Source organism: Chiloscyllium plagiosum, chromosome 11, assembly GCF_004010195.1.
Source record: "Chiloscyllium plagiosum isolate BGI_BamShark_2017 chromosome 11, ASM401019v2, whole genome shotgun sequence".
Classification (NCBI taxonomy): domain Eukaryota; kingdom Metazoa; phylum Chordata; class Chondrichthyes; order Orectolobiformes; family Hemiscylliidae; genus Chiloscyllium; species Chiloscyllium plagiosum.
Genome location: NC_057720.1, coordinates 40,947,933 through 40,973,356, shown reverse-complemented (window position 1 = coordinate 40,973,356; position 25,424 = coordinate 40,947,933). Strand labels below are relative to the sequence as shown.

Sequence of the window (25,424 nt, the reverse complement as noted above, 5' to 3'; positions counted from 1 at the left end):
TTCTCTTTTATTATCTCCTCATTCGCGCACTGCTCCCTGCCAGCCTGACTCTTTAATCCTGTCACCACCGCTGCATCACTACCATGGTTAGAGATATGGAAGCTGTCCTAATCTCCATAACTCCAAACATATATAAAGTCATAGCTACCAGTAAAACAGTAACATTAATGAGCCTTCTAAATAACTCCAGACATCTAAAAGTGAATTTTTGCAGGTTAATGCTCGTGGCTGTGTGGTTCACAGTGAGATTTTGGGACAGATTCTGATAAACTGCTGCTTGAGTGGGATGCCCGAAGTCACTTTATGTTTTAACGACAATGCTCTTTTCAACCAGAACCCAAGTAAGTATCCAACGTGAAATGAAAGAAAATGGTAATTTAAAAGGCATAAAATGTCTCCCAAGAGCAACATTTTTTACAATTTTTCCCAGTCACATACCCTGTTGTTAGTAAAACCTGCTGTTGAAGCTTTTGTTTTACCTGCATTTACTAGGACAGACACAAGAATGGCCAATTTCAAGGCAAGCAACAATTTGTACTGCACAAGAAAGGTTGCTGACTGGTTGGCAGGTCAGCTTTGGTTTGAGACGTTGCTATGGAGAATGCACCAGGAAGGTGCTGTTCTCCAGTGTTATTGTTTAATTCAATAAATGCGCAATATAGACAAATTCCATTTGCTTAAAAGAGGATAGGTCCCTTTGTATGAATATATAAGTATATTCTGGAATTGAATGTTGGAGGTTGCTTGCATTGGTGGATCATGATAACAGGTTGTGGGAATCAGTGATGGCCCCTTTGTTTCACTTTTACGACACTGCAGGTTGTGGCTCTTGGCGCCTGGTTCAGTACAGCAGTCCTCTAGCTTTGCCCCAGCTGTCTCCTTGTGGGGGCCTGTTTCTGTTTCAAGATGCCTCTCTTTTGCAGTGTATTAACTGTTCTCCTTGAAGTGACTATCACCAGACAGTTTTATCACAATCAAAACCAAACAGCTGAAAATGTTAACTTGATGGATCATTGTTCCACAAAGCAAAGTAAATTATGCTGGAATTCCTTGTGATGTGTTTTTCTTGTCCAGTTCAACGCTAGTCAAACATGGCTGAGTCTCAAAGGACATGGCTGCTAAACTGGGATTGCAGCAATTGGCAAGGGAACCAACAAGAGGGAAAAGTCTACTTGACCTTGTCCCCACTAATCTGTTGCAGATGCACCTGTCAATGACAACATGGATTGGAGTGATCACTGTGTTGTCCATTGTTCTATCTTCAAGTTCTGGGTACCCTCCATTGCTTGTGTGGTACTACCACTATATTAAATGGCTGATGACTGGCCATCCATGAGGCACGGTGAGCCATCAGTAGAATTGGAATACAATCTGCACCCTTACAGTCCCTCATATACCCCCCCCTCCACCATTCTCAAAAAATTGGGAAAATAACCATGCTTCAATAAAGATTGCAGGAGGACATGCCAAAAGCAGGGCCAGGTATTAGCGAGTTTTGAGAAGATTTGTAGCTCAGATTGAGGTTTTGGATGTAGGTTTGCTTGCTGAGCTGGAAGGTTCATTTCCAGACGTTTCATCATCCTACTGGGTAACATCTTCAGTGGTCCTTGGGCGAAGCACTGCTGAAAATTCCTGCTTTCTATTTATAGAGAGAAACCCAAACATATAAATAGAGGCCCACTGAAGATGTTACCCAGTAGGGTGATGAAACGTCTGGAAATGAACCTTCAAGCTCAGGGAGCAAACCTATGTTCAGCACCAGGTATACTTAAAAAGAAGTATCAACCTGGTGAAGCTACAACATAAGGACTACTTACATACCAAACAGTGAAAGCAGCTTGTTGATCGATTCCGCTACCAATGGATCAGGTTTAAACTCTGCAGTCCTGCAGAATCTAGTTTGGACTGATAGTTGGCAGTTAAACAACAGGAGTTGGAGACCCCTTTCTTTTTTAATTAGCCAGCATTGTGGGCTAGGGCACCATTTATTCCCCATCCCTAATTGCCTAGAAGGCAGTTAAGAATCATATTATTGTGGGTCTGGCGTCATGTGATGTATAGTCACGAGACTAGATAAGGATGGTAGTTTCCTTCCCTAAAGGACGTTAGTGAACCTACTGTGTTTTTTTTTTGCAACAGTTGATGGTTACATGTTGCCATTGTGCCAGGTCCAATTTTATTGACTTCAAATATCCCCATCTGCCATGGTAGGATTTGAGCCCTTGTCTGGATGTTGGTCTGGGATTCTGGGTTGCTAGTTCAATGCCTCTATCACTACCTCATGGCTTTATCTTGATACATCCCAATCCTTTATGATTAGCACACAAGTGCAAAAAAAAAACAAAAGGTGACTTGACACTTTCAGAGTCAAAAGACTGCTCTGGAATCCTTGAATTATCTTAAGATAACACAGTCTGATTGTCTGGTTTGGCTGAAATTGAATTCACAAAATGAATCATATGACTTCTGAGAGCCATTTTGTAAAACGTCATGTGTCCATTTTAAAGACAGATTAGCTTTCTTTACAAGATATATAATTTCCATATTTATGCCTAAGCATATTTATGCCTAAGCATATTTTGCTTGAGAAGGAAAATGTGTAACTTAAATCCAGTTTTATGAAGATCTGAAATTTCCATTAGGTCATAATTAAAACCTTGTGTAACAGATTCAACCATTATAAATCATAGTCAAGAACTACTTCTCTGATCTTCTGTTTTTTTTAGAGCAAATTCTTGCTTAAGGCAGGATGTGGAGGTGCCAGTGTTGGACTGGGGTGGACAAGGTCAGAAGTCACATGACACCAGGCAATAGTCCAACAGGTTTATTTGGAGCTTTTGGAGCACTGCCCCTTCATCAGATGAAGGCACTTCAAAAGCTTGTGATTTTAAATCAACCTGGTGTTGTGTAATTTCTGACCTTCCTTTAGACTGGGTTGTTGGCTGGCAAATGTCATTTCTAGAAACTAGAAAGAATTTTATTTTCATAGCTACATTTCAATTTTAAAGCAATAGACAGATATATTCAGCTCTGGAATCCAAATAACTATATAATATAACGATCCAAGTCCAAGAAGACATTTCTGCCAGAAACATTGAAACTCATGTTGTGTAAAATTGCTTCATTTTAAAAACAATTTAAACTGATTTAACAGCATTTCACTCATTGATAAATGAATTAAGAGCTTCAATCCTCATCAATAACTCCCTTTTTGCTCTAAAGGAGAAAATGTGGTGGACTTTGAGGACGTAAAATTTCATTCTTGCGTCCGGCTGTCTCGCTTTGAAAATGAACGTGTCATCTCCTTCATCCCACCAGACAAGGATTTTGAGCTGATGTCATATCGCGTCACCAGTCAAGTAAGATATGAATAGTTTTATTAGTATATTATAATAGTGATATGCAGTATAACAAACAAAAGATGTATCTGAGAAAAGAACTGGGCATGTGAAAGAACTTCAATGAATTTGTGGCATATCATATTGCTATATATCTGTCTTGTCCTTGTAACATTTTTACTTAACCAATATACCTGTACACATATACCTGGCAGATTACTGCCATGACAGTACCCCCACAGGCCATTCTTGATGAGGCTGATTTGGGGTCAGGAACACAGAATCTCAGAAGAGATATGGCACAGAAAGAGGCCACTCAGCCAACTCTCTCCAATGGCTCTTCAAATGACAATTAAGCCATAATGCCATTTTTATGTCTTTTCTTCACAACCTTGAATATTGTTTCTGTTTAAATAATCATACAATGCCCTCTTGAATGTCTTAGTAAACCTACCTCCATCATGCTTTCATGCAGTGCATTCCAGACCTGAACCATTTGTGTGAAAAAGTTCTTTCCCACATTGCATTTGCTTCTTTTGCAAATCACTTGATGCTTTTTGAGTGGGACCAGTTTTGTCCCTGTCTACTGTCAAATCCTTAATAATAATGAAAATTTCATCAGATCGTCACTTTCTCTTCAAGAAGAACATTTCAACCTTTCAATCTATTGTCATAAATAAAGTTTCTTCTCCCTTGTAAATCTCTTCTACATTTTCTCCACTGCCTTCACATCCTTCATGTGGTTTGGTACCCAAAACTGTTCACAATACTCCAGGTAAGGTCTAACGAGTGGTCTTGTGCATGTTCAAAATCACGCTTGTTCTTGTATTCTATGCTTCTATTAATAAAAGCTAAGGATACTGTATGCTTTACTTATTGCTCTCTCTACCTGTCCTGCCACTTCCAATGATCTGTAACCACATAGACCAGGTGTCTCTGCTCCTGGATCCCATTTAGTATTGTATCCCTTATTTTATATTGTCTGTCCATGTTATTCCTACTAAAATGTGTCACATGTGACATTTCTCTGCAGTGAGCTTTATTTGCCACTTCATTTGCCCACTTCACCAAATTGTCTATGTCCTTTTGAAGTTTACACTGTCCTTTATAATGCTTTGAAGTTTCATACTATCTGCAAACTGTGAACTTGTCTCCCACACGCCATGATCCAGACCATTACTAGACATCAAGAAAACCAAATGTCCCAATGCTAAACTAAGGGAAACTCCAATACAAAGCACCTTCCAGCCTGAAAATGATCCATTGACCATTATTTTATTTCTTATCACTCAGCTAATATTTTATCCATGTTGCTCCTGTCCCTTTTATTTTGTAAGCTATAACTTTTCTCATAAGTCTGTTGTGTGGCACTATATTAAGCATTTTGTGGAAGTCCACTCTCGTCACATCAACAGCATTGCCCTTGTAGACTCTTTCTATTAGCTCTTCAAAAAAAACTCCTGCAAGTTGATCAAACACCATTTACGTTGGCAAGAAAGCCCCCTGAAATTGCCACACAGTGAAAGGAAGTGTCCTACCATCTGCAGTCTTGGGTTGATGCAACACCTCCGTGCCTGCACACTCTTGCACCATCTTTCCCCTCTCCCACTCCATCTCCACTCTGGTCCGCACCCAACCAACCTCCAGGTAATTCCATCCACAAATGTGGTACGGTTGCAGTGGCTACTTGTGCTCAAAGATTGTAAACTGAGAGGGCGTGGAATGCCCTACTGCTAATGTAGTCAATTCAGCCTCATTAGGGAGATTTAAATAATCCTTAGATAAGCACGTGGATGATTTTGGGATAGTGTAGAGGGACAAGCTGAGAATAGTTCACAGGTCAACGCAACATTGAGGGCTGAATGGCCTTGTCTGTGCTGTATTGTTCTATGTTATCATCATTGCTGATGTGTTGAAGGGCCTGTTCGTGGCTGTTCAGCATCAGGAGCTGAGTGGAAGCTTAGTGCGAAGCTGAGTGCGACACCTGGCCATTCCTGTACACCGCTTCTGATCTGTTAAAGCACCTTATTTTACAGTATTCACATACTTTAAATTACATCAGGAGTTCCTTCTTGAATAACCCAAAAAGTTCCCCAGGGTCATTAGGTGGTAAGGACCTGGTCCAACTGCTGGTAACTCCAGAACTGACCCTTCAGTTACTGTCACTGATCCTCTATCCCAGTTGTCACCTCCCCCTACTCCGCATACCTGCCATTGGCAATAAATATGAGTCAAGTCAGATGGAAGATTAATGGGGTGGCGATCTAATGATTGCTGCTACTTCAAATATCTAGGAGAATGTTTAGATTTAAATGCTGGTCTCAACCTAATGGTGAAAGGCTCATCTGTTAATATCTGGGATCCAATTTTATTAATGTGGCAGCATATATTGCTGGGTCTTATTCTGATATAAAAGTAATACAGGAACAATATTATTGACTGAGATGCTGTCTGAGCTCATAACTGCAAAGCCTTGGATGTGCATTTTCACGGAGTTGACTCTGAGCCAATTTAAAATTACAGGTGGTACCCAGTTCTGGGACTGCCACCTCCACTCCCAATGCCCAGGTTTTCACTGATTCAAGTTGTGAGCCTGTACTCTGCACTTGCAACCTAGATGGCTTCATTGTGCAGGTACACGTCTCATAAGCCCTAGAATGTATGTGGAACTAGACCAGCCTCTCCATCAATCATAGTCCACGTCCCCTTGGAGGTGTTGTGAACCCTAGACTAGATTTAGGAACTTTTGTCTGAAAGGCAAATTCAACGGCCCTTTCATTACCCCCACACACCCTCAATTCCAACCCATGACCCTTTCCACCCCACCAATGATTCCCATACCATTTTTCCTGTGCACATTATAAATAGAATAAATAAAGCATATATAGTTGACAGGGTCTGAGGGTGAGGGCTAGAGGGTCCTAACTGCCTTCAATACAGCTGGGTTTGAGTCTTACTAAATTGAGATGGTAAATCAAGTCAGCCCATCTTGGCACTCAGCCATCTTTTTATCCACCAAAGCTCAGCTTCTGGGGTTAGCAGGCCTGACTCCATCCCACAGCTGGAGCAGAAATTGCAACATTTCTACCGACGTAGGCCCAGCAAGTCAGGACCTTTCTTTTGCAAGCTATGCCTTGGTCGCAAAAATCCAGGCCTTCCTCTTGTATTAACTGAATTGGTCATTACAAGAGCAATTAATTTGTTGCAAAATTCCAACAGAATGAATGAAAGATATGTGCATATAACAAACATTATAGATTTAAATATTTATAGGAAAATAGCATTCAATTTAACTTAATTTAATCTATTTAGTTAATTGAATAAACTGCTTGAGAGTGTATTGTATTGATGTGTGCACGTCTGTTCAGGTCCAACCATATCTATTTGTTGAAGCAAATGTGCAGAGATACACACACAGCAGAATAGAAATCACAGCAAAGGTAAGAAATTGATTGGAAAGTAAAGGAATGTTTGGTTTATGGCATAAATAGAATGTTTAATTAGTCTTTTTATAGTTATAAAGCTCAGAACAAGAGACCTGATGGTGTCAAAAGAAAACTCATAATTAAATATTCTTTAATTTAAAAGAAAGTTCTGTTCACCGTTGTTCTCTCCTTAACTCCCTTTACGTTATTGTGAATTGTGAAATAAATCAATTGAAGTGAGTTACTTCCAATAATATGCATGTCACTGCCCTTGACATCTATGCAGCATTTGATAGTGTATGGTGTCAAGTAACCATGGCAAAACTAGAGTCATTGGGAATCGGCAGGAAAACTTTCTGTTAGTTGAAATTATACTTGGCTCAAAGAAAGATAGCTGTAGTTTATAGTCAAACATCTCAGGACGTTTTCCCAAGGAACTCCTGCAGCAGTGTCCAATGACCCACCATCTTCAGATGATTCATCAAAATGATCTTCCGTCCATCAGAAGGTCAGAAGTGGGACTGTTTGGCGATGATACCACAATTTTCATCACTATTTGCTCAACCACTGAAGCAATTGACTTAAAATGTAGCAATACATGGGCAATAAGCTTGGACTGATGTTAGGTGAGGATATTAATTATCACTTAAGTGCCAGGCAATGTCATTTTCAACAAGAGGGAATGCAAATACAATCCTTTTAATGCTATTATCATCACCAAATCCCTACTGTCGACACTCTGTGGGTTACCATTGAGCAGAGACTGAACTGATCTGAACAGCTATGTAAATACTGCAGCTCCAGGAGAGGAGGAGTAGCTAGAAATTTTGCAGAATGTAACTCGCCATCTGGCTCTTGAAAGTCTGTCCATCAACTACAAAATACAAGTCAAGGAACAAAGATGGCCTTTAGTAGAGTGATGTGTTCTTCTTGTCAGATGTAGGAAATTAGGGAACGCTTCCATGCTACCACGTTTCCATGTCTGCAGGAAGTGACTTTGGTTGCAAATCCTATCAGATCACATGGATTGGTTGGAATGGCATTTAGAGGCAATGAGGAATTTGCAGGAGCGAGGGGATGTGATGGATGGTAGTTTTAGGAAGGGAGAAAAAACTGCAGATTATCAGGTAGATGGGTTATCGCTAGGAAAGGTAAGAGAAGGGGGCAGGTAGTGTAGAAGTCTCCCTGTGGCTATCCCATCTCAAACAAATAATATTGTTTTGGAAAATGTAGGGGGTGATGGACTCTCAGGGGAACGTACCATGAACAGTCATGTTTGTGATACCAAGACAGGCTCTAATGTAATGAGGAGTATGTCAGGTTCCAAGTGATCGATTGTGATAGGGAACTCTCTAGTCATGGGCACATACAGACGTTTCTGTGGCTGGCAGCAAGAAATCAGAATGACGTGTTGCCTCCCTGGTTCTAGGATCAAGGCTATCTCAGTGAGAGTGCAGAATATTCTCAAAGGGGAGAGAACCAGCAGGATGTCATTGTACACATTGGAGCTAAAGACATAGGAATGAAAAAGGATGAGATGCTGAAGGGAGAATATAAAAAGTTAGGCAGGAATTTAAAAAGAATGTCCTCAAGGGCAGTAATATCTGGATTACTCCCAGTGCTACGAGCTAGTGAGGTTAGGAATAGGAGGATAGAACTGATGAATGCATGGCTGAGGAGCTGGTGCAGGAGAGAAGAGTTCACATTTTTGGATTATTAGAATCTCTTCTGGGGTAAAATTGACCTGCACAAGAAGGACGGATTGCACCTGAATTGGAAGGGGACTAATATTCTGGCAGGTAGATTTGCTAGATCTACTCTAGAAGATTTATACCAGTTGGTGGGGACCCAGGGCGATAAGAAGGAAAGAGATCAATTTGAGACTGCTACAGTTGGGAAAAGGATAAAGTCAAACAATCTGGGCTGGCAGGACCAAAGCAGAGAACAAGGTAGGACCAATAAATTAAACTGCACTTATTTCAAAGCAAGAGGCCTAACAGGGAAGGCAGATGAACTGACGGCATGTTAGGAACATGAGACTGGGATATCATAGCAATTACAGATATGTGGCTCAGGGATGGACAGGACTGGCAGCTTAGTGTTCCAGGATACAAATGCTACAGAAAGGATAGAAAGCAAGGAGTAGTGCTTTTGGTAAGGGATAAATTACAGCTGTCCTTAGGGAGGATATTCCTGGGAATACATCCAGAGAGATTATTTGGGTGGAACTGAGAAATACAAAAGGGATGATCACTTTATTAGGATTATCCTATAGACCCCCCCAGTAGTCAGTGGGAAATTGAGAAACAAATTTGTAAGGAGATCTCAGTTATCTGTAAGGATAATAGGGTGGTTATAGTAGAGGATTTTAACTTTCCATACATAAACTCGGACTGATATAGTGTCAAGGGCTTAGGTGGAGAGGGATTTGTTAGGTGTGTACAAGAACATTTTGTGAGACAGTAGAGGGATGTACCTATTAGAGAAGCTGCAAAACTTGACCTACTCTTGGGAAATAAGTCAGGGCTGGTGACCGAAGTGACAGTGGGTGAGCATTTTGAGGCCAACAACCATAATTCTAATAGTTTTAAAATAGTGATGGAAAAGTATAGACTAGATCTCCAAGTTTAAGTCCTAAATTGGAGGGAGGCCAACTTTGACAGTATTAAGCAAGAACTTTCAAAAGTTGATTTGGGGGTGGATGTTTGCAGGTAAAGGGATGGCTGAAAAATGGGAAGCCTTTAAAAATGAGATAACAAGAGTCCAGAGAAAATATGTTCCTGTAAGGGTGCAAGGCAAGGCTGGTAGGTATAAGGAATGCTGGGTGACTAGAGAAATTGAGGTTTTGGTCAAGGAAAAGAAGGAAGCATATGTCTGGTATAGATAGCAGAGATCGAGTGAATCCTTAGAAGAGTATAAAGGCAGTAGGAGTATACTTAAGAGGAAATCAGGAAGGCAAAAAGGAGACATTAGATAGCTTTGGCAAAATAGGGTTAAGGACATACCAAAGGGATTTTATAAATGCATTAAGGACACAAGGGTAACTAGGGAGAGAAAAAGACTCCTCAAAGATCAGCAAGGTAACAAATGTGTGGAACCACAGGAGATGGAGGAGTTACTAAATGAATATTTTGCATCAGTGTTTACTGTGGAGGAGGACATGGAAGATATGAAATGTGAGGAAATAAATTATGACATTTTTCAAAATGTTTATTACAGAGGTGGTGGTGCTGGAAGTCTTAAAATGCATAAAGGTGGATAAATGCATAAAATGCATAAAGGACCCAATCAGGTGTACCCTAGAACTATGTGGGAAGTGATTGTTGGGACCCTTGCTGAGATATTTGTATCATCAATAGTCACAGGTGAGGTGCCAGAAGACTGGAGGTTGGCTCACGTGATGCCACTATTTAAGAAAGGTGGTAAGGAAAAGCCAGGGATCTATAGACCGGTGAGCCTGACATTGGTGGTGGGCAAGTTGTTGGAAGGAATCCTGAAGGACAGGATTTCCATGTATTTGGAAAAGCAAGGACTGATTAGGGATAGTCAGCATGGCTTTGTGCGTGGGAAATCACGTCTCACTAATTTGATTAAGGTTTTTTGACGAAGTGACGAAGAGGATTGATAAGAGCAGAGAAGTGGATGTGATCTGTATGGACTTCAGTAAGGTGTTCGGCAAGGTTCCCCATGGGAAACTGATCAGCAAGGTTAGATCTCATGGAATACAGGGAGAACTAGCTGTTTGGATACAGAACTGGCTCGAACATAGAAGACAGAGGGTGGTGGTGGAGGGTTGCTTTCCAGACAAGATGTCTGTGACCAGTGGTGTGCCACAAGGATTAGTGCTGGGTCCACTGCTTTTCATCATTTATATAAATGATTTGAACGTGAACATAGGAAGTAAAGTTAGTAAGTTTGCAGATGACACCAAAATTGGAGGTGTTGTGGACAGCGAAGAAGTTTACCTCGGAGCACAATGGGATCGATCAGACAGGCCAATGGACCGAGGAGTGGCTGATAGAGGTTAATTCAGATAAATGTGAGGTGCTGCATTTTGGAAAGGCAAATGAGGGCACGACTTCTACACTTAACATTAAGATCCTGGGGAGTATTGCTGAACAAAGCGATCTTGGAGTGCAGGCTCATAATTCCATGCAAGTAGAATCTCAGGTACATAGGATAGTGAAGAAGATATGCTTTCCTTTATTGGTCAGAGTATTGAGTACAGGAGTTAGGAGGTCATGTTGACATTGGTTAGGCCACTTTTGAAACATTGTGTGCAATTCTTGTCTCCTTCCTATCAGAAAGATGTTGCAAAACTTGAAAGGGTTCAGAAAAGATTTAGATTAGATTACTCAGTGTGGAAACAGGCCCTTCGGCCCAACAAGTCTACACCAACCCACTGAAGCGCAACCCACCCAGACCCATTCCCCTACATATACCCCTTCACCTAACACTACGGGCAATTTAGCATGGCCAATTCACCTAACCTGCACATTTTTGGATTGTGGGAGGAAACCGGAGCACCCGGAGGAAACCCACGCAGACACGGGGAGAATGTGCAAACTCCACACAGAGAGTCGCCTGAGGTGGGAATTGATCCCGGGTCTCTGGCGCTGTGAGGCAGCAGTGCTAACCACTGTGCCACCGTGCTGCCCATTTACAAGGATGTTGCCAGGGTTGGAGGGTTTGAATTATAGGGAGAGGTTGAATATGCTGGGGCTGTTTTCCCTGGAGTATCAGAGGCTGAAGGGTGACCTTATAGAGGTTTATAAAATCATGAGGGGCCTGGATAGGGTAAATAGACACTCTTTTCCCTGGTGAGGGAGTCCAGAACTAGAGGGCATGGGTGAGGGGGGAAAAATTTAAAAGTTTCCTGAGGGGCAACTTATTGATGCAGAGGGTGGCACATTTACAGAATGAGTTGCCAGAGGAAATGGTGGAAGCTGATAGAATTCCAACATTTAAGAGGCATTTGGATGGGTATATGAATAGGAAGGGTGATATGGGACTAGATAATTTAAGATATTGGTCAGCATGGGCCACGCATCTGTTTCCATGATGTATGTCTCTATGACTCTGAGTATGGAAATCTCTCTCTTTCCATAAATGAGTGTAGCTCCTATAACACTCAAGGAGGCCAGCAACATCTAGGGCAAAGCAGCCCATTTGGTTGACTCCCTATCTAACACCTCCAGCATTTAATCTGTCCACCAGTGATGCTCAGTGGCAGCAAGATGCATTACAGAAATTCACCAAGGCTCCTTGGACTGCACCTTCCAAACTTGTGACCTCTATCATCTCAAAGGCCAAAGGCAGCAGATACTAGGGAGCACCTCCAGGTGCAAGTTCTCCTCCAAGCCAATGTGGAAATATACTGCCATTCTTTCATTGCTTCTGTGTCAGAATCCTGGAATTCCTTCTCTGACAGCAGTCTGAGTCTACCTATACTCTACTGGTTCAAAAGAGCAGCTCAGCACAATCTTCTTACAAACAATTGGTGATGGGCAATAGGTGCTGACAATGGCCAAATCTCATGAATAAATCAATAAATAAAATAGTATCTGCCCAGCTTTATTCATGGAACAGTAGGGCATGGATTTTGTATTCTGTCTTTTGAATGTAGCTCAAAATAAAGAACAAGTAGTTATGTTTCCTTGCAGTTACATATTGTATTGCACACTTAGTTTTAAGGAGCTACCTACAGCCAAGATCTTTCAGTTGTATTATGCTGTGAAGTGAAAAGCCATTTAATTAAATTGTCACTGTTTATGTCTGTTCCCTAGCCTTACCTTATATTTGACCATTTAGGTGCCATTTGCCATTCCCATTAAAGTATATGCAGTGGTTGCCTACAGCACATCGCTTTGGGGATCATTCTTCATCACCAGCACCAAGGCAACATCTCCAAATTTGACTTACTTTCCAGGAGGAGTAATTGGACAGCAATCATAGGCAAGAGTCTCAACCAGGAAATTGACACTAATTGTATCCATAGTGATCAATAAGTTGTAAAAATAAATAGAATGGCACGTCAAGAATTCAAGTTTTAAGACATGACGAGCATCTCAAAAACTGCTGACAGAACACTATCTTTGTTTTGTCATGATGGTGTTTTCATGATGTTTTATGTATCTTAATCTGTATTTTTAATGTTTTTGTTTTAAATTGGACTAAATATTTTTTAAAAACCTGATTCAAAATGAATTTCTAGGATCACCTGGCTCGTCTAGTGGATTCAAACAGTCCACTGTCCCTCGAGGAAACGAAAGGAGATATCTCTAGACAAGAAAAACACATCAGTGTTCAATGGCTACTCACAATTTGACTTTAATGGTCTTAAAGAATGTTGAACTGATAGGAAACATTAAGATGCAAGAACCACACAGCAGATGAGAGAACATGTAACAAACTGTAAGAATTGCTCCAAAGCTTTATCTAAAGGTTGAGTTTGTAGATTGTCCACATCACATGATGTAGTGACCATCCTTCCACCTTCTTTAAAATAACTGCACGACACAGCTTTCAATGAGAAAGAGGGATAGGTGTTCTGCAAACAGCGATCAGGCTACTTCCAGTTAATTGGACAGCTAAAGTACCTCTCTGAAGCCTCTTGAAAAAGAAACAAGGACCTTCTCTCTCCTCTGTATTCCATATTCATTCTTATTTCTGAATCTAAACTCTGGTAGATTGCAACTGCTGGGATATCTCTGCAATTTTATTGACTAAACTATGAAGCCACAACTTGCCAGCGCTCTAATAGAGACTGAACTTGATTCCATTTTTGAGAAGTATTATTTTTATTTTCCGTACCTATTTTTTGTGGGTGGGTGGGTGTGTGTGTGTGCGCGTGCGCGCGCGCATGTGTATGAGAGAGTCAGTGAGCCATGGTCTCTTCAGTAACCTTTCGGGCAAATGTGTACAATAAGCCAGCCTTTCCATTTTTAAATACAGAAAGCTTATTGTTAGCATATTTAAAATTGAACCCATCACTCCAAGGGTGAAAATTACACCCAACCACTGTCAGATAAACTAGACAACTTATACTTTGAACCAAAGAATTGAATCTGCTCATGTTATTTTTAGCCAGATCTCAAAATAGCTTGTCAGTTTGCACTGAATGTGGATGTTCAATATTCCCAGAATCAATCTGTAGTGATTCTTAGCATCTGATTTTTTTTCTTGTTCTTTTCTCATTGTGCTAACTGATAATCTTAGAACTATTTTGCAATGAGGTTTTATTTTCGCAGAGACTCACCTAGCTTGTGCTAGAGGTACATTTTTCTAGTGACATTTGAACTCTCCTCAAATTTGATCTTTTCAGTCTGAATGTGAGCTTTCATCCTTGTTCTTGCATTGCAAACTATTGAGACTTTTATGGCCCCTAGCGTCTCCCTCTTTGATAGATCCTGGTAGATTATAAAGAGCTATTTCTGATATGCATAGCTATTCTAGGAAAATCCTATGCACTTAGGTTTATGAATGGCTCCTTCAAGCCTACTCTTCATGGCATCATGAAAGACATTATTAGCCTTGTATCCAAATAGGAAGATTGATCAGTTTTTATTGACCTTTACTCTTTCAGCTTACAAGTAATGTAAGATGAAAGCACAACACCAGTACCATTTTGGGACTTTGTTTCCACAGACCCAGCCTTTGTCTCAAAACATAAGTACCATGTACCTATTCCCAGTGAAACAATATTAGCCTTCCTTTCGTCACTAACCATCAAACCATCCAGGTTTACTAAAATAAAACAAAGAACCACAGATGCTGAATATCTGAGATGAAAACTGCAATTACTGGCAGATCCACTCAGTCCAGGTGAAGAACCACCAGACTTGAAACATTAACAGACCTGCTGAGTTTCACCAGCAATTTCTATTTTATTCCATCCAAGCTGATTGAAATACAATCCTCTTTGCATACTCTAAATTTAAAAATGCTATCCCAAACATGACAAATGTACAACTATTTAATTATAACTCTTTTATTTTTTTTTAAAAAATCATGCATTATGCTTTGTAACTAACCTAATAAGGTCAGGGATTGAAAAGGAGTTTTGTTGGTTTGTGACGATCAGTGCATTACCTGAGCAAAGTTGGACCAAACCTAAATGTATCAATTACAGCACAGAAAGAATGTTCCTCTCCAGTTGACTATATTTATGATGTTGCAGGTTAAAGGAAAATTCAAAGAGCGTCTGACTGCTACAGATGTTGCCATCATCATCCCTGTCCCCAGCGATGCTTCGTCTCCAAAGTTCAGCACAGCTAAAGGTTGCATAGAATGGGTACCTGAGGACAGTGTTATCATCTGGTCTATAAATTCTATTCAAGTAAGTCCACTATAAAATACATTGTCTAATAGTCAGGCCTGTTTATTGGGGGCAACTTGACAGCTGGCTACAGATGATTGCCATTAAAGAGGAATCATTTCAACTAAAATATTTCCAATTTTATCTCTCTTGATTTCAGGAAAACTTCAAACTTTATGAAGAAACCCAGTATTTTATTGGTGGGTTCTGGATTAGTGGTGCTGGAAGAGCACAGCAGTTCAGGCAGCATCCGAGGAGCAGTAAGATCGACGTTTCGGGCAAAAGCCCTTCTTCAGGAATAAAGGCAGAGAGCCTGAAGAGTGGAGAGATAAGCTAGGTGGGGGTGGGGAGAAAGTAGCATAAAGTACAATAGGTGAGTGGGGGAGGGGATGAAGTTGATAGGTCAGGGAGGAGGGTGGAGTGGATAGGTGGAAAAGAAGATAGGCAGGTAGGACAAGTCATGGGGACAGTGCTGAGCTGGAAGTTTGGAACTAGGGTGAGATGGGGGAAGGGGAAATGAGGAAACTGTTGAAGTCCACATTGATGCCCTGGGGTTGAAGTGTTCCGAGGCGGAAGATGAGGCATTCTTCCTCCAGGCGTCTGGTGGTGAGGGAGCAGCGGTGAAGGAGGCCCAGGACCTCCATGTCCTTGGCAGAGTGGGAGGGGGAGTTGAAATGTTGGGCCACAGGGCGGTGTGGTTGATTGGTGCGGGTGTCCTGGAGATGTTCCCTAAAGCGCTCTGCCAGGAGTTGTCCAGTCTCCCAAATGTAGAGGAGACCGCATTGGGAGCAACGATACAATAAATGATATTGGTGGATGTGCAGGTAAAACTTTGATGGATGTGGAAGGCTCCTTTAGGGCCTTGGATGGAGGTGAGGGAGGAGGTGTGGGCGCAGGTTTTGTAATTCCTGCGGTGGCAGGGGAAGGTGCCAGGATGGGAGGGTGGGTTGTAGAGGGGCATGGACCTGACCAGGTAGTCATGGAGGGAACGGTCTTTGCGGAAGGCGGAAAGGGGTGGGGAGGGAAATATATCCCTGGTGGTGGGGTCTTTTTGGAGGTGATCATCCGCCACCACCACTCTCCACCCTTCAGGCTCTCTGCCTTTATTCCTGATGAAGAGCTTTTGCCTGAAATGTCGATTTTACTGCTCCTCGGATGCTGCCTGAACTGCTGTGCTCTTCCAGCACCACTAATCCAGAATCTGGTTTCCAGCATCTGCAGTCATTGTTTTTACCTTTTATTCATGGGTGGTTGTGCGTGCGCGTGTGTGTATAAGAGAGTCAGAGAAACATGGTTTTTTTAGTAATGTTTAGGGTAAATGTGAACATAAACCAGCCTTTCCATTTTTAAATACAGAAAGCTTATTGTTAGCATATTTTAAATTGAACCCATCACTCCAAGCATGAAAGACCTGGTCAATTAGGCTTGTGTGTGGACAATTTTATACAGAACTTTTTGCATTCATGTACAGAGCAACATCATTCCCGCAATCAGCAAGAACCACCTGAGCATAGCCTTCCTTTGATTCCCTTTTAAAGAAGTATCTGGCCCCTATTTTGTCACTTCTATAGTTTAAAAAAAACTGAAATTGAGGATATTGTGAGGAATAATGGATATAGTGTTATAGAGATGTAAAGCATGGAAACAGACCCTTCTGTCCAACTCATCCTTGCCAACAGATAACCTAAATTAATCCAGTCCCATTTGCTCGCACTGGCTGATATCCCTCTAAACCCTTCCTATTCATATACCCATCCAGATGCCTTTTAAATGTTGTAATTTCACCAGCCTCCACCACTTCCACCGGCAGTTCACTCTCTGTGTGAAAAGGTTGCCACTTAGGTACCCTTTTGAATCTTTCCCCTCTCACCTTAAACCTATGCCCCTTAGTTTAGTAGTCCCCTATCCTGGGGAAAAGGCCTTGACTATTTATCTTATCCATGCCCCTCAAGTTTTTATAAACGTCTTGTGGCACGGTGGCTCAGTGGTTAGCACAGCGCCAGGGACTTGGGTTCGATTCCAGCCTCGAGCAACTGTCTGTGTGGAGTTTGCACATTCTCCCTGTGTCTGCGTGTGTTTCTTCCCACAATCCAAAGGTGTGCAAGTTAGGTGAATTGGCCATGCTAAATTGCCCATAGTGTTCGGGGATGTGTAGGTTAGGTGCATTAGTCAGGAATAGAGTTGTAAGGTAGGGGAATGAGTCTGGGTGGGTTACTCTTTGGAGGGTCAGTGTGGACTTGTTGGGCTGAAGGGCCTGTTTCCACACTGTAGGGATACTATACTTCTATATAGTCACCTCTCAGCCTCTGATGCTCCAGGGAAAACAGCCCCAGCCTATTCAGCCTCTCCCTACAGCTCAAACCCTCTAACCCTGGCAACATCCTTGTAAATCTTTTTTGAACCCTTTCAAGTTTCACAATAAAATCCTATAGTAAGGAGACCAGAATTGAACACAGTATTCCAAAAGTTGCCTAATCAATGTTCTGTACAACTGCAACATGACCTCCCAACTCCTATACTCAATGCACTGGCCAATAAAGGCAAGCATACCAAATGCCGCCTTCACTATCCTATCTACCTGTGACTCCACTTTCAAGGAACTATGAACCTGCACCCCAAGGTCTCTCTGTTCAACAACACTCTCCAGGGCCCTACCATTAAGTGCATAAGTTGTATCCTGATTTGCCCATCCAAAATGTAGCCTCCCATATTTGTCTAGATTTCTGAAGTGTTATAGCTCTGATTTAGGATATATTGCTATTTATGTGTGAACTAACATTGAATTAAATTCTTCGTTACTGTGAAAACTTGCAAACAGCTTTAGTTTTACTGTCACCTTTTGTGGCACTATTGACTGAGTCCTTGCTAAAATCCATAAAATCTTTATACTTCTATTTCTCAGATGGTCCCTATTGCTCTGTGAGAAATGATCATGCTGCAACAAACCATGATCAAAGTATTTATTCAACTATTGACTTTTGCCATCAATCAATAATTTCATTACCAGCATTTGATGATTCAGAAAACAGTTGCAAAGCCTAACTGTAACTTTAAAAATAAAACATTCTGCCTAGTTATTTGAAAAGGGGCAGTGCTGTTCTGAATGCATTTAACTAAAAATTCCTGGCCACCATAGCTGTCAATAATGTATGCTAGTAAGTGGTATCAGTCATTCCTGTTTTACTACATAAATTCATATTCCTCCAACATTTGTTCATAGTACTACTTTTCTGAATGCATGAAAATCTTCTAATCCTTTTTGTAGGGCCCTGTAAGGCTGGACAATACCATCAAAGCCAGTTCTGCGTATTGAGTTGGGTATTAATGGATCATAAAATCAAACTGAGAATGATTTCCTCTTTTCCTGAAACTGATGACAATGGGAAACTCAGGAGAACTAAATGATGGAGGGTTTAATTGGCATCCTTACCACTCAATGTCATGTGTCATATTCCAGTGTCCTACACCATCATGCACTTTCAGTCTTTAAAACTAGATTGAGGGATTTAAATTAAATTTTGGCAAGATTAAACCCATTGTCTTTGCATCACCAAAAAAGCATTGATTAGATTAGATGAGATTAGATTCTGTACAGTGTGGAAACAGGCCTCTCGGCCCAACAAGTCTACACCAACCCTATGAAGAGTAACCCACCCAGACCCATTTCTCTCTGACTAATGCACCTAACACTATGGGCAATTTAGCATGACCAATTCACCTGACGTGCACATCTTTGGACTGTGGGAGGACACCGGAGCACCCAGAGGAAACCCACGCAGACACTGGGAGAATGTGCAAACTCCACAGTCGCCCGAGGCTGGAATCAAACCTGGGTCCTGGCACTGTGATGCAGCAGTGCTAACCACTGAGCCACCGTGCTTACCCCCATTGCTTCAATTTTAAGATCCTTATCCTTGCTTTCAAATCTCTGCATGACATTACTCCGCCCTATCTCTGTTGCTTCCTCCAGCCCTATAAGCTGTCAAGATCTTGCTGCTTTCCCAACTCTAGCATCTGGAACATCAAAGTCTTTAATTTCTCCATAAAGATGTTGTGCATTTTAAAAGCAACTCTCTTTTAAGAGAGTTTCTCTTTCAACTTTTCACGAATTTCTAATAGTTAATAATGTATTACCATTTATTTTGATCCTAGCTGATGTTAATACTGGACAAGTTAGATCCCAGATTGAAGTCTTACTTTTCGACCCTGGCTTTGTTTCTTTTTAGCAGTGATGGTAGGTTAATGAACACCAGTCTGTGTACTTTCAACTCAAAGAATAAAGTGTTTGTTAAACAAGATAAACTGAAATATATGACACTCGACAAAAATATTGGAAAAGGATTGAAACTCCCACTATTCCTAAACACTACCCTTATAAACACCAAAACCCAGCAAAAATCTATCACTATATCTATATCAAGCTTTCTTGCTCAGCAATGGCACACATTCCTTTTCAGCTAATTTCTGCACTTCCACTAGCTGTTGTCATCTTCATCTGCAATCTCCCTGAAACAAACTGCAAATTAAAGACTTTTAATTAAATTTCAGAGTAAATACAAGTTCTCTTAGATCCGTTTTCAGCAGTCTTGCAGGATTACCAATCCCTATTCTACCTTATGGATTCTTCTGTATCCCAGGCAACAACACAGTTGTGTTTTCCACCTTTTTTAAGTGCACTAAACGACTAAGCTCCAATTCCTCACTTCAGGGATTGTAAAACCCCATTACAAACGCTTGGATACAAACAGGCCTCCAGACCTCTTCACATCAGGCTCACAGTCACAACTGTTAAAATTGTAACCAAACCCATGCTTTGCCCTTCTTAATGCACAAAATGCATACTGTAAATTAACCTTCAAGTTATCCATTGTTACTAATGTCTTGCATTATTGCTTCAGGGAGGAAAGGAATTTATGATGAAGGCCCATCTGGGACTGCCGAGTGTCGAGGCAGAAGAACCTGAAGCAAAACCTCCAATCAGAGTGAAGTTCAAAATCCAATACCTAGCAGCATCGGGATTGCAGGTATATTTTGTCTAAAGTTGAATGCAAGCAACAGTGAGATTTTTATAGCTTTTAATCCCCAAGAGTATTGGATAGGTGACATAGTAGATGCTTATTTAGTGTCTTTATAAAAAGAGCTGATGACTGTCTGAGATCAAGTAGTATTTCTGAAAGTATTGACAGAAATAATAAATGCTGTTTGGAAAGTAAATGTTCAAGACCTTTGTGAAACCATGGAAATGCTGTAAAAAGGAAGCATTCCAATCAGGGATGTACAATGTAATATTAATTAACGTCAGTAACAGTGCACGAAATAGGAGGAGGAGGAGGCCATTTGGTTTCTCAAGCCCTGCCCTCAATTCAACAAGATCAAGACTGATCTGCCCCAGGCTTCAACTCCTTTATCTTACCAACTCTTCAAATCTAACTATCACCTCTTTAAGTATACCCAGTGATCTAGTTTCTAATACACTCTTGGATAGAGTATCCCATACTTTCACTACCTTTTGGGAGAAGGAATTCCTTCATGTCTCAGCTTTAGATCCCTTATTCTGTAACTGTCTCCTTGTCTGAGATTTCCCTACCAGTGTAAGCATCTTCTCAACGTCTACCATGTTTCAGAATGTGTGTTTCACCAAAATCACTCTTCTAAACTCTAATGATTAAAGATATAACCTGTTTGGCTGTTGTTGATAAGTCAACCAAATCATTCCAGAAATAATCCTAGCAAACCTTTTTTGAACTGCCTCTGATGCCAGTATATCCTTCCTTGAATGCAGGGATCAAATTATACAGAATACTCTAGGTGTCTCGTGCAGGTCATTCTGTTAGAATGTGTATTCCGGTAATGAGAATTCACTGTAACACGACTGACGAATTGGGGACACTGTTTCTAAAGCGCAAACTTTTAAAACATGTGTTGGCTCTAATGCAATTACACCATCAACACTTTAAGTACTATTTCTAAAACACGATTTTTTGTATAATGTGGAGATGCACAAGAATGTAACCATTGTGTTATAAAGAACTATCTGTACAAGAACATTCAGATGCTATGCCTTTCCATCCTGAAAAAGACTTGTTAATTACAACTCTGTCTTCTGTTTGTGAACCAATAATTTGTTTATACCAGTACATTGCCCTGAATATCATCATATTTAGCAGCTTCCTGTGTGGCATCTTGTCAACTGCATTCTGGAAATCCAAATAGATCATGCCCACTAGTTGTCTTTTGTCTAAACTGCTTGTTACCTCCTCAAAGAATTCTAACAGATTTATCAGGCACGACTTCTTCTTGACAAAGCCATGCTGGCTCAGCTTTATTTTACCATGCACAATCTCATCCTTAAGTCTTACCTATTGCATTTTTAGTTATCCTCTACTGGTTTTAAAGGCTTTCCAATCCTCTGGCTTTCCACTAATCTTCACCATATTGTATATTTTTCTTTTGCTTTTATTTTGTCCCTGACTTCCCTTGTCAGCCTTATCCTCCCTTAGCACGTTTCTTCTTCCTTGGCATGACTTTCTGTCGTGCCTTCCGAATTGCCCATAGAAATACCTGCCATTGCAGCTCCACTGTCTTCCCTGTGAGACTTCCCTTCCACAGTGTCTAAGTGGTTACCACCGCTGCCTCACAGTGTCAGGGACCCAGGTTCGATTCCAACCTCCGATGACTGTCTGTGTGGAGTTTGCATGTTCTTTCCTCTCACAGTTCAAAGATGTGCAGGTAAGGGTGAATCGGCCAAGTGTTGTCTATAGTGTTCAGGGATGTGTAGGTTAGGTGCATTTAGGTTAGGTTAGGGGAAATGTAGAGTGTTAGGGTAGGGGAATGGGTCTGGGTGGGTTACTCTTCGGAAGGTTGGTGTGGACTTTTTCTACACTGTAGGGATTCTATGATTACATCTGTTTCAAACTTCTCCCTCTCAAACTGCAAGGTAAATTCTATCATATTATGGTCACTGCCCACTTGGGGATATTTTACCTTAAGTTCCCTAATCAAGTCTGACTCATTACACATCAAATTCAGAATTACTTGTTCCCTAATGGGTTCTACCACAAGCTGCTCCAAAACAACATTCCATGAATTCCTTTTCTTGAGATCTGCTACCAACCTGTCCAGCTACACGTTGAAGTCCCCTATGATTATTGTAAAAGTGTCTTTCTTACATGCCTTCCTATCTCCTGATTTATTTTCTTCGTCACATTCTGACTATTGATACAAGGCCTGTGCACAACTCCCATCAGGTACCTTCTTCCTTCGTAATTCCTTAACACTACATACACAGATATGCTATCACTTTATACTATTGCTTCAATTTTATTTCTTACTAACAAGATGACCCCTTTCTGCCAATCTTCCTGTCCTATCTATAGGATATGTATCCTTGGATATTTAGTTCCCTGTTCTGACCCCTTGTCGCCATGTCTCCGTGATATCTACAACATCCTACCTGCCAATTTCAATCTGTGCCACTAGCTCATTTACCTTGAGTTGTAGACTGTGTGTAACTACAACACTCTGTCCTGCATTTATTGACTCTCTTCTCATTGTTGTCCCCTTATCTGCCATGCCTGAAGCTGGATACCTGACCTCTTCCATTCTCTGTGTTTTACTTAAAGCCCTATCCACAGCCCTAGTTTTGTAATTTGGCAGAACCCTGGTCACAGCATGATTCAGACCTTCCTCTTTCCCCAGTACTGATGTCAATGTTCCAAGAGTTCAAACCTGTTTCTCCCAAGCCAATCTTTGAGCTACGCATTTACTTCTTTAATCTTGTTGACGTTGTGCAAATGTGCCCATGGATCAGGTACGTTTTTTACTTCTGCTTTTTAATTTAGTCCAGCTCCTCCTATTGCCACAGCAGAACCTCATTCCCCTTTCTGCCTATATCATTGGTACCAACATGGACGATGACAACTGGATCTTTCCCCTCCTACTCCTGCAGCCCAGATGAGATATCCTGAATGCATGCACCAGCAGGCAGCACCTGGCCACAGGAAATATTGTCTATTCCTCTGACTATACTCTCCCCAATTACAACGGCATTTCTTTTTTCTCCCTCCTCTTGTATAGCTCCATGTACAGTTTGCTCATCCTACAACTCCTAGTCTCATCCACACAGGAACAGGAACCGCAAATCTGTTAGACAAGCTCAAGGGCTAACGCTCCTTCAGCACTACCTCCCAGATCTCCCATCTGCCTCAGTCATTGTCACATCCTCACGTCCCTGACCGCTGACTGAGTTCAAGGTAGTTAATGTATGGGGTGTCACAGCATCCACATAACTTTCCCCCTCCCTGATGTGTTGCAGTGTTCCAAGCTCAGACTCCAGCTCATCAACTCTGAGCTGAAGTTCCTCAAATGACCAAGACTTGCTACAGATATGATCGCTATGAACCACAATGGGGTCTCCTACCTCCCACAACACACCTACTAATTTGACAAATTAGTGATATCAACAAACAATGAACTAGTAGTTTATGTGTGATGTCACTTTTTTAATGCTGGGCCCCTGATCTTAGGCTTTGGTTTATCCTGTTTAAGAAAGCTTACAAGCTATGATTCAAAAAGCACCTCCTCCCCCCCGTACCAAATTCTCCAACATTGCTTCCAAATTCCTTGAACTATATACTTGGGCAGTGTCTCGCTCCAGTCTCCTTTCTCACCATGTGCAGCTTTCTGTTAGATTTTCAAGTTTGGCTTCACATTTAGAAAAGCCACGTTCTAGTTAAAGTTGATGGAGCCAAAGATGAATTCAAATGCAGTGCTGAATCCAAATCCAATTAAGGTCATGGTGTGTCTTCTCTCTTACTCCCTCAAGGTTTTTTCTTTGTCTCTTTTTTGTTTTCTCCTACTTGTTTTCTTTTTAACTCATTTCTAACTATATCCCAAGCTCTGTCTATCTTGATTGAGCAGAATAAGTATATCCAAGAATTAGCAATCTCCCTCAGTAGATTTATAACTATATTTAGAGTAAATTTCTATTCCTGAAATAGGATCTAGAATTTGAAGGTTGGGATTATGTTCTACTCTGATTTATTTGATAGGGAAGTGATTATACAAATATGATTTTTCTTTGTAACTGCTGTTCAACATTGATAATATTTTCAAGCATTACATATTGCCATATATCAAAAGCCCATTTAATATGTCTTCATTTTTATAGATCAAATATGTACGAATAATTGAAAAGTCCACTTATCAGGCAATATCCTGGATTCGAAGCCTAACAAAAAGTGGAGGTAATAATTTATTATAAACTCGCAACCATGATTTCCTGAAAATGTTTTCTGGCAAACACTGTGCTTAATGTTTTCTATGATGTGGAGGTGCTGATATTGGACTGGGGTGGACAAAATCAGCAGTCACATGATACCAGGCTATAGTCCAACAGATTTATTTGAAACCACAAGCTTTCAAAGCACTGACCCCTCGCAGGTGAAAGCTTTTGATTTCAAATAAACCTGTTGGGCGATAACCTTGTGTCATGTGACTTCTAATTAGATTCCCTGCAGTGGTGGAAGCAGGACATTTAGCCCAACAATCCACACCCACCCTCTGAAGAGGAACCTACCCAGACCCATTCCCCTACATTTACCACTGAATAATGCACCTAACACTATGGGCAATTTAGTATGGCCAATTCTCCTGATCTGCACATCTTTGGACTGTGGGAGGAAACCGGAGCACCCAGAGGAAACCCACACAGACACTGGGAGAATGTGCAAACTCCACACAGACAGTGGCCTGAGCCTGGAATCGAACCCGGGTCCCTGGCGCTGTGGCACAGCAGTGCTAACCACTGAGCCACCCAATCTGACTTCATGGTTTGCATGAGGCATATTCAGTTTCTGATTTTGATTGTCAGTGTAGTGTGCATTGTAAAGATCACACAGTCCTCAGGAAGGTAGGATAAATCTGAAGCAAGAGATAATCTTGACTTTACACAGTCCATTCTAGCCCATGTACTGTAGCACTATATAGTTTACATGTCTCTTTTCACTAAGCCAAGCCATCCTGTTAGTCAAAAAAAGGTGCATAAAGTATTAGACTGCAAGAGAGAGAATTAAGTGCCAAATCACAATCATCTCCAACATGAGAAAAGCTAATCATCTTCCCTTGACATTCAACGGCTTTACCATCCCTGAATTCCCCACCTTCTTCAAAGACCCGTGTCAGAAATGTGATGAAATATCTTCACTTGCTTGATACGAACAACATTCTAGAAGCTTCCGACGCTATCAAAGATATGGCAACCTGCTTGATTGGCACCCATCTTAACACCTTCAACAACTGCTCCATTCACCTCACAGCACAGTGGCAACTATGAGATTCATTTCA

The 25,424-nt window shown here is 41.1% G+C and overlaps 1 protein-coding gene across 3 annotated transcripts in view; it reads left to right on the top strand.

Annotated features, from left to right (window-relative positions):
- Window positions 1-25,424, top strand: part of LOC122554325 (AP-1 complex subunit mu-1-like) — a 50,359-nt gene that overhangs the window by 23,277 nt on the left and 1,658 nt on the right. For all 3 annotated transcript variants that reach the window (XM_043699165.1, XM_043699168.1, XM_043699167.1), the window contains exons 6-11: window positions 215-341; window positions 3,223-3,359; window positions 6,707-6,778; window positions 14,943-15,101; window positions 19,979-20,104; window positions 24,250-24,325. In XM_043699165.1, coding sequence (XP_043555100.1) covers window positions 215-341; window positions 3,223-3,359; window positions 6,707-6,778; window positions 14,943-15,101; window positions 19,979-20,104; window positions 24,250-24,325 — 697 coding nt within the window. The remainder of the gene's footprint in view (window positions 1-214; window positions 342-3,222; window positions 3,360-6,706; window positions 6,779-14,942; window positions 15,102-19,978; window positions 20,105-24,249; window positions 24,326-25,424) is intronic.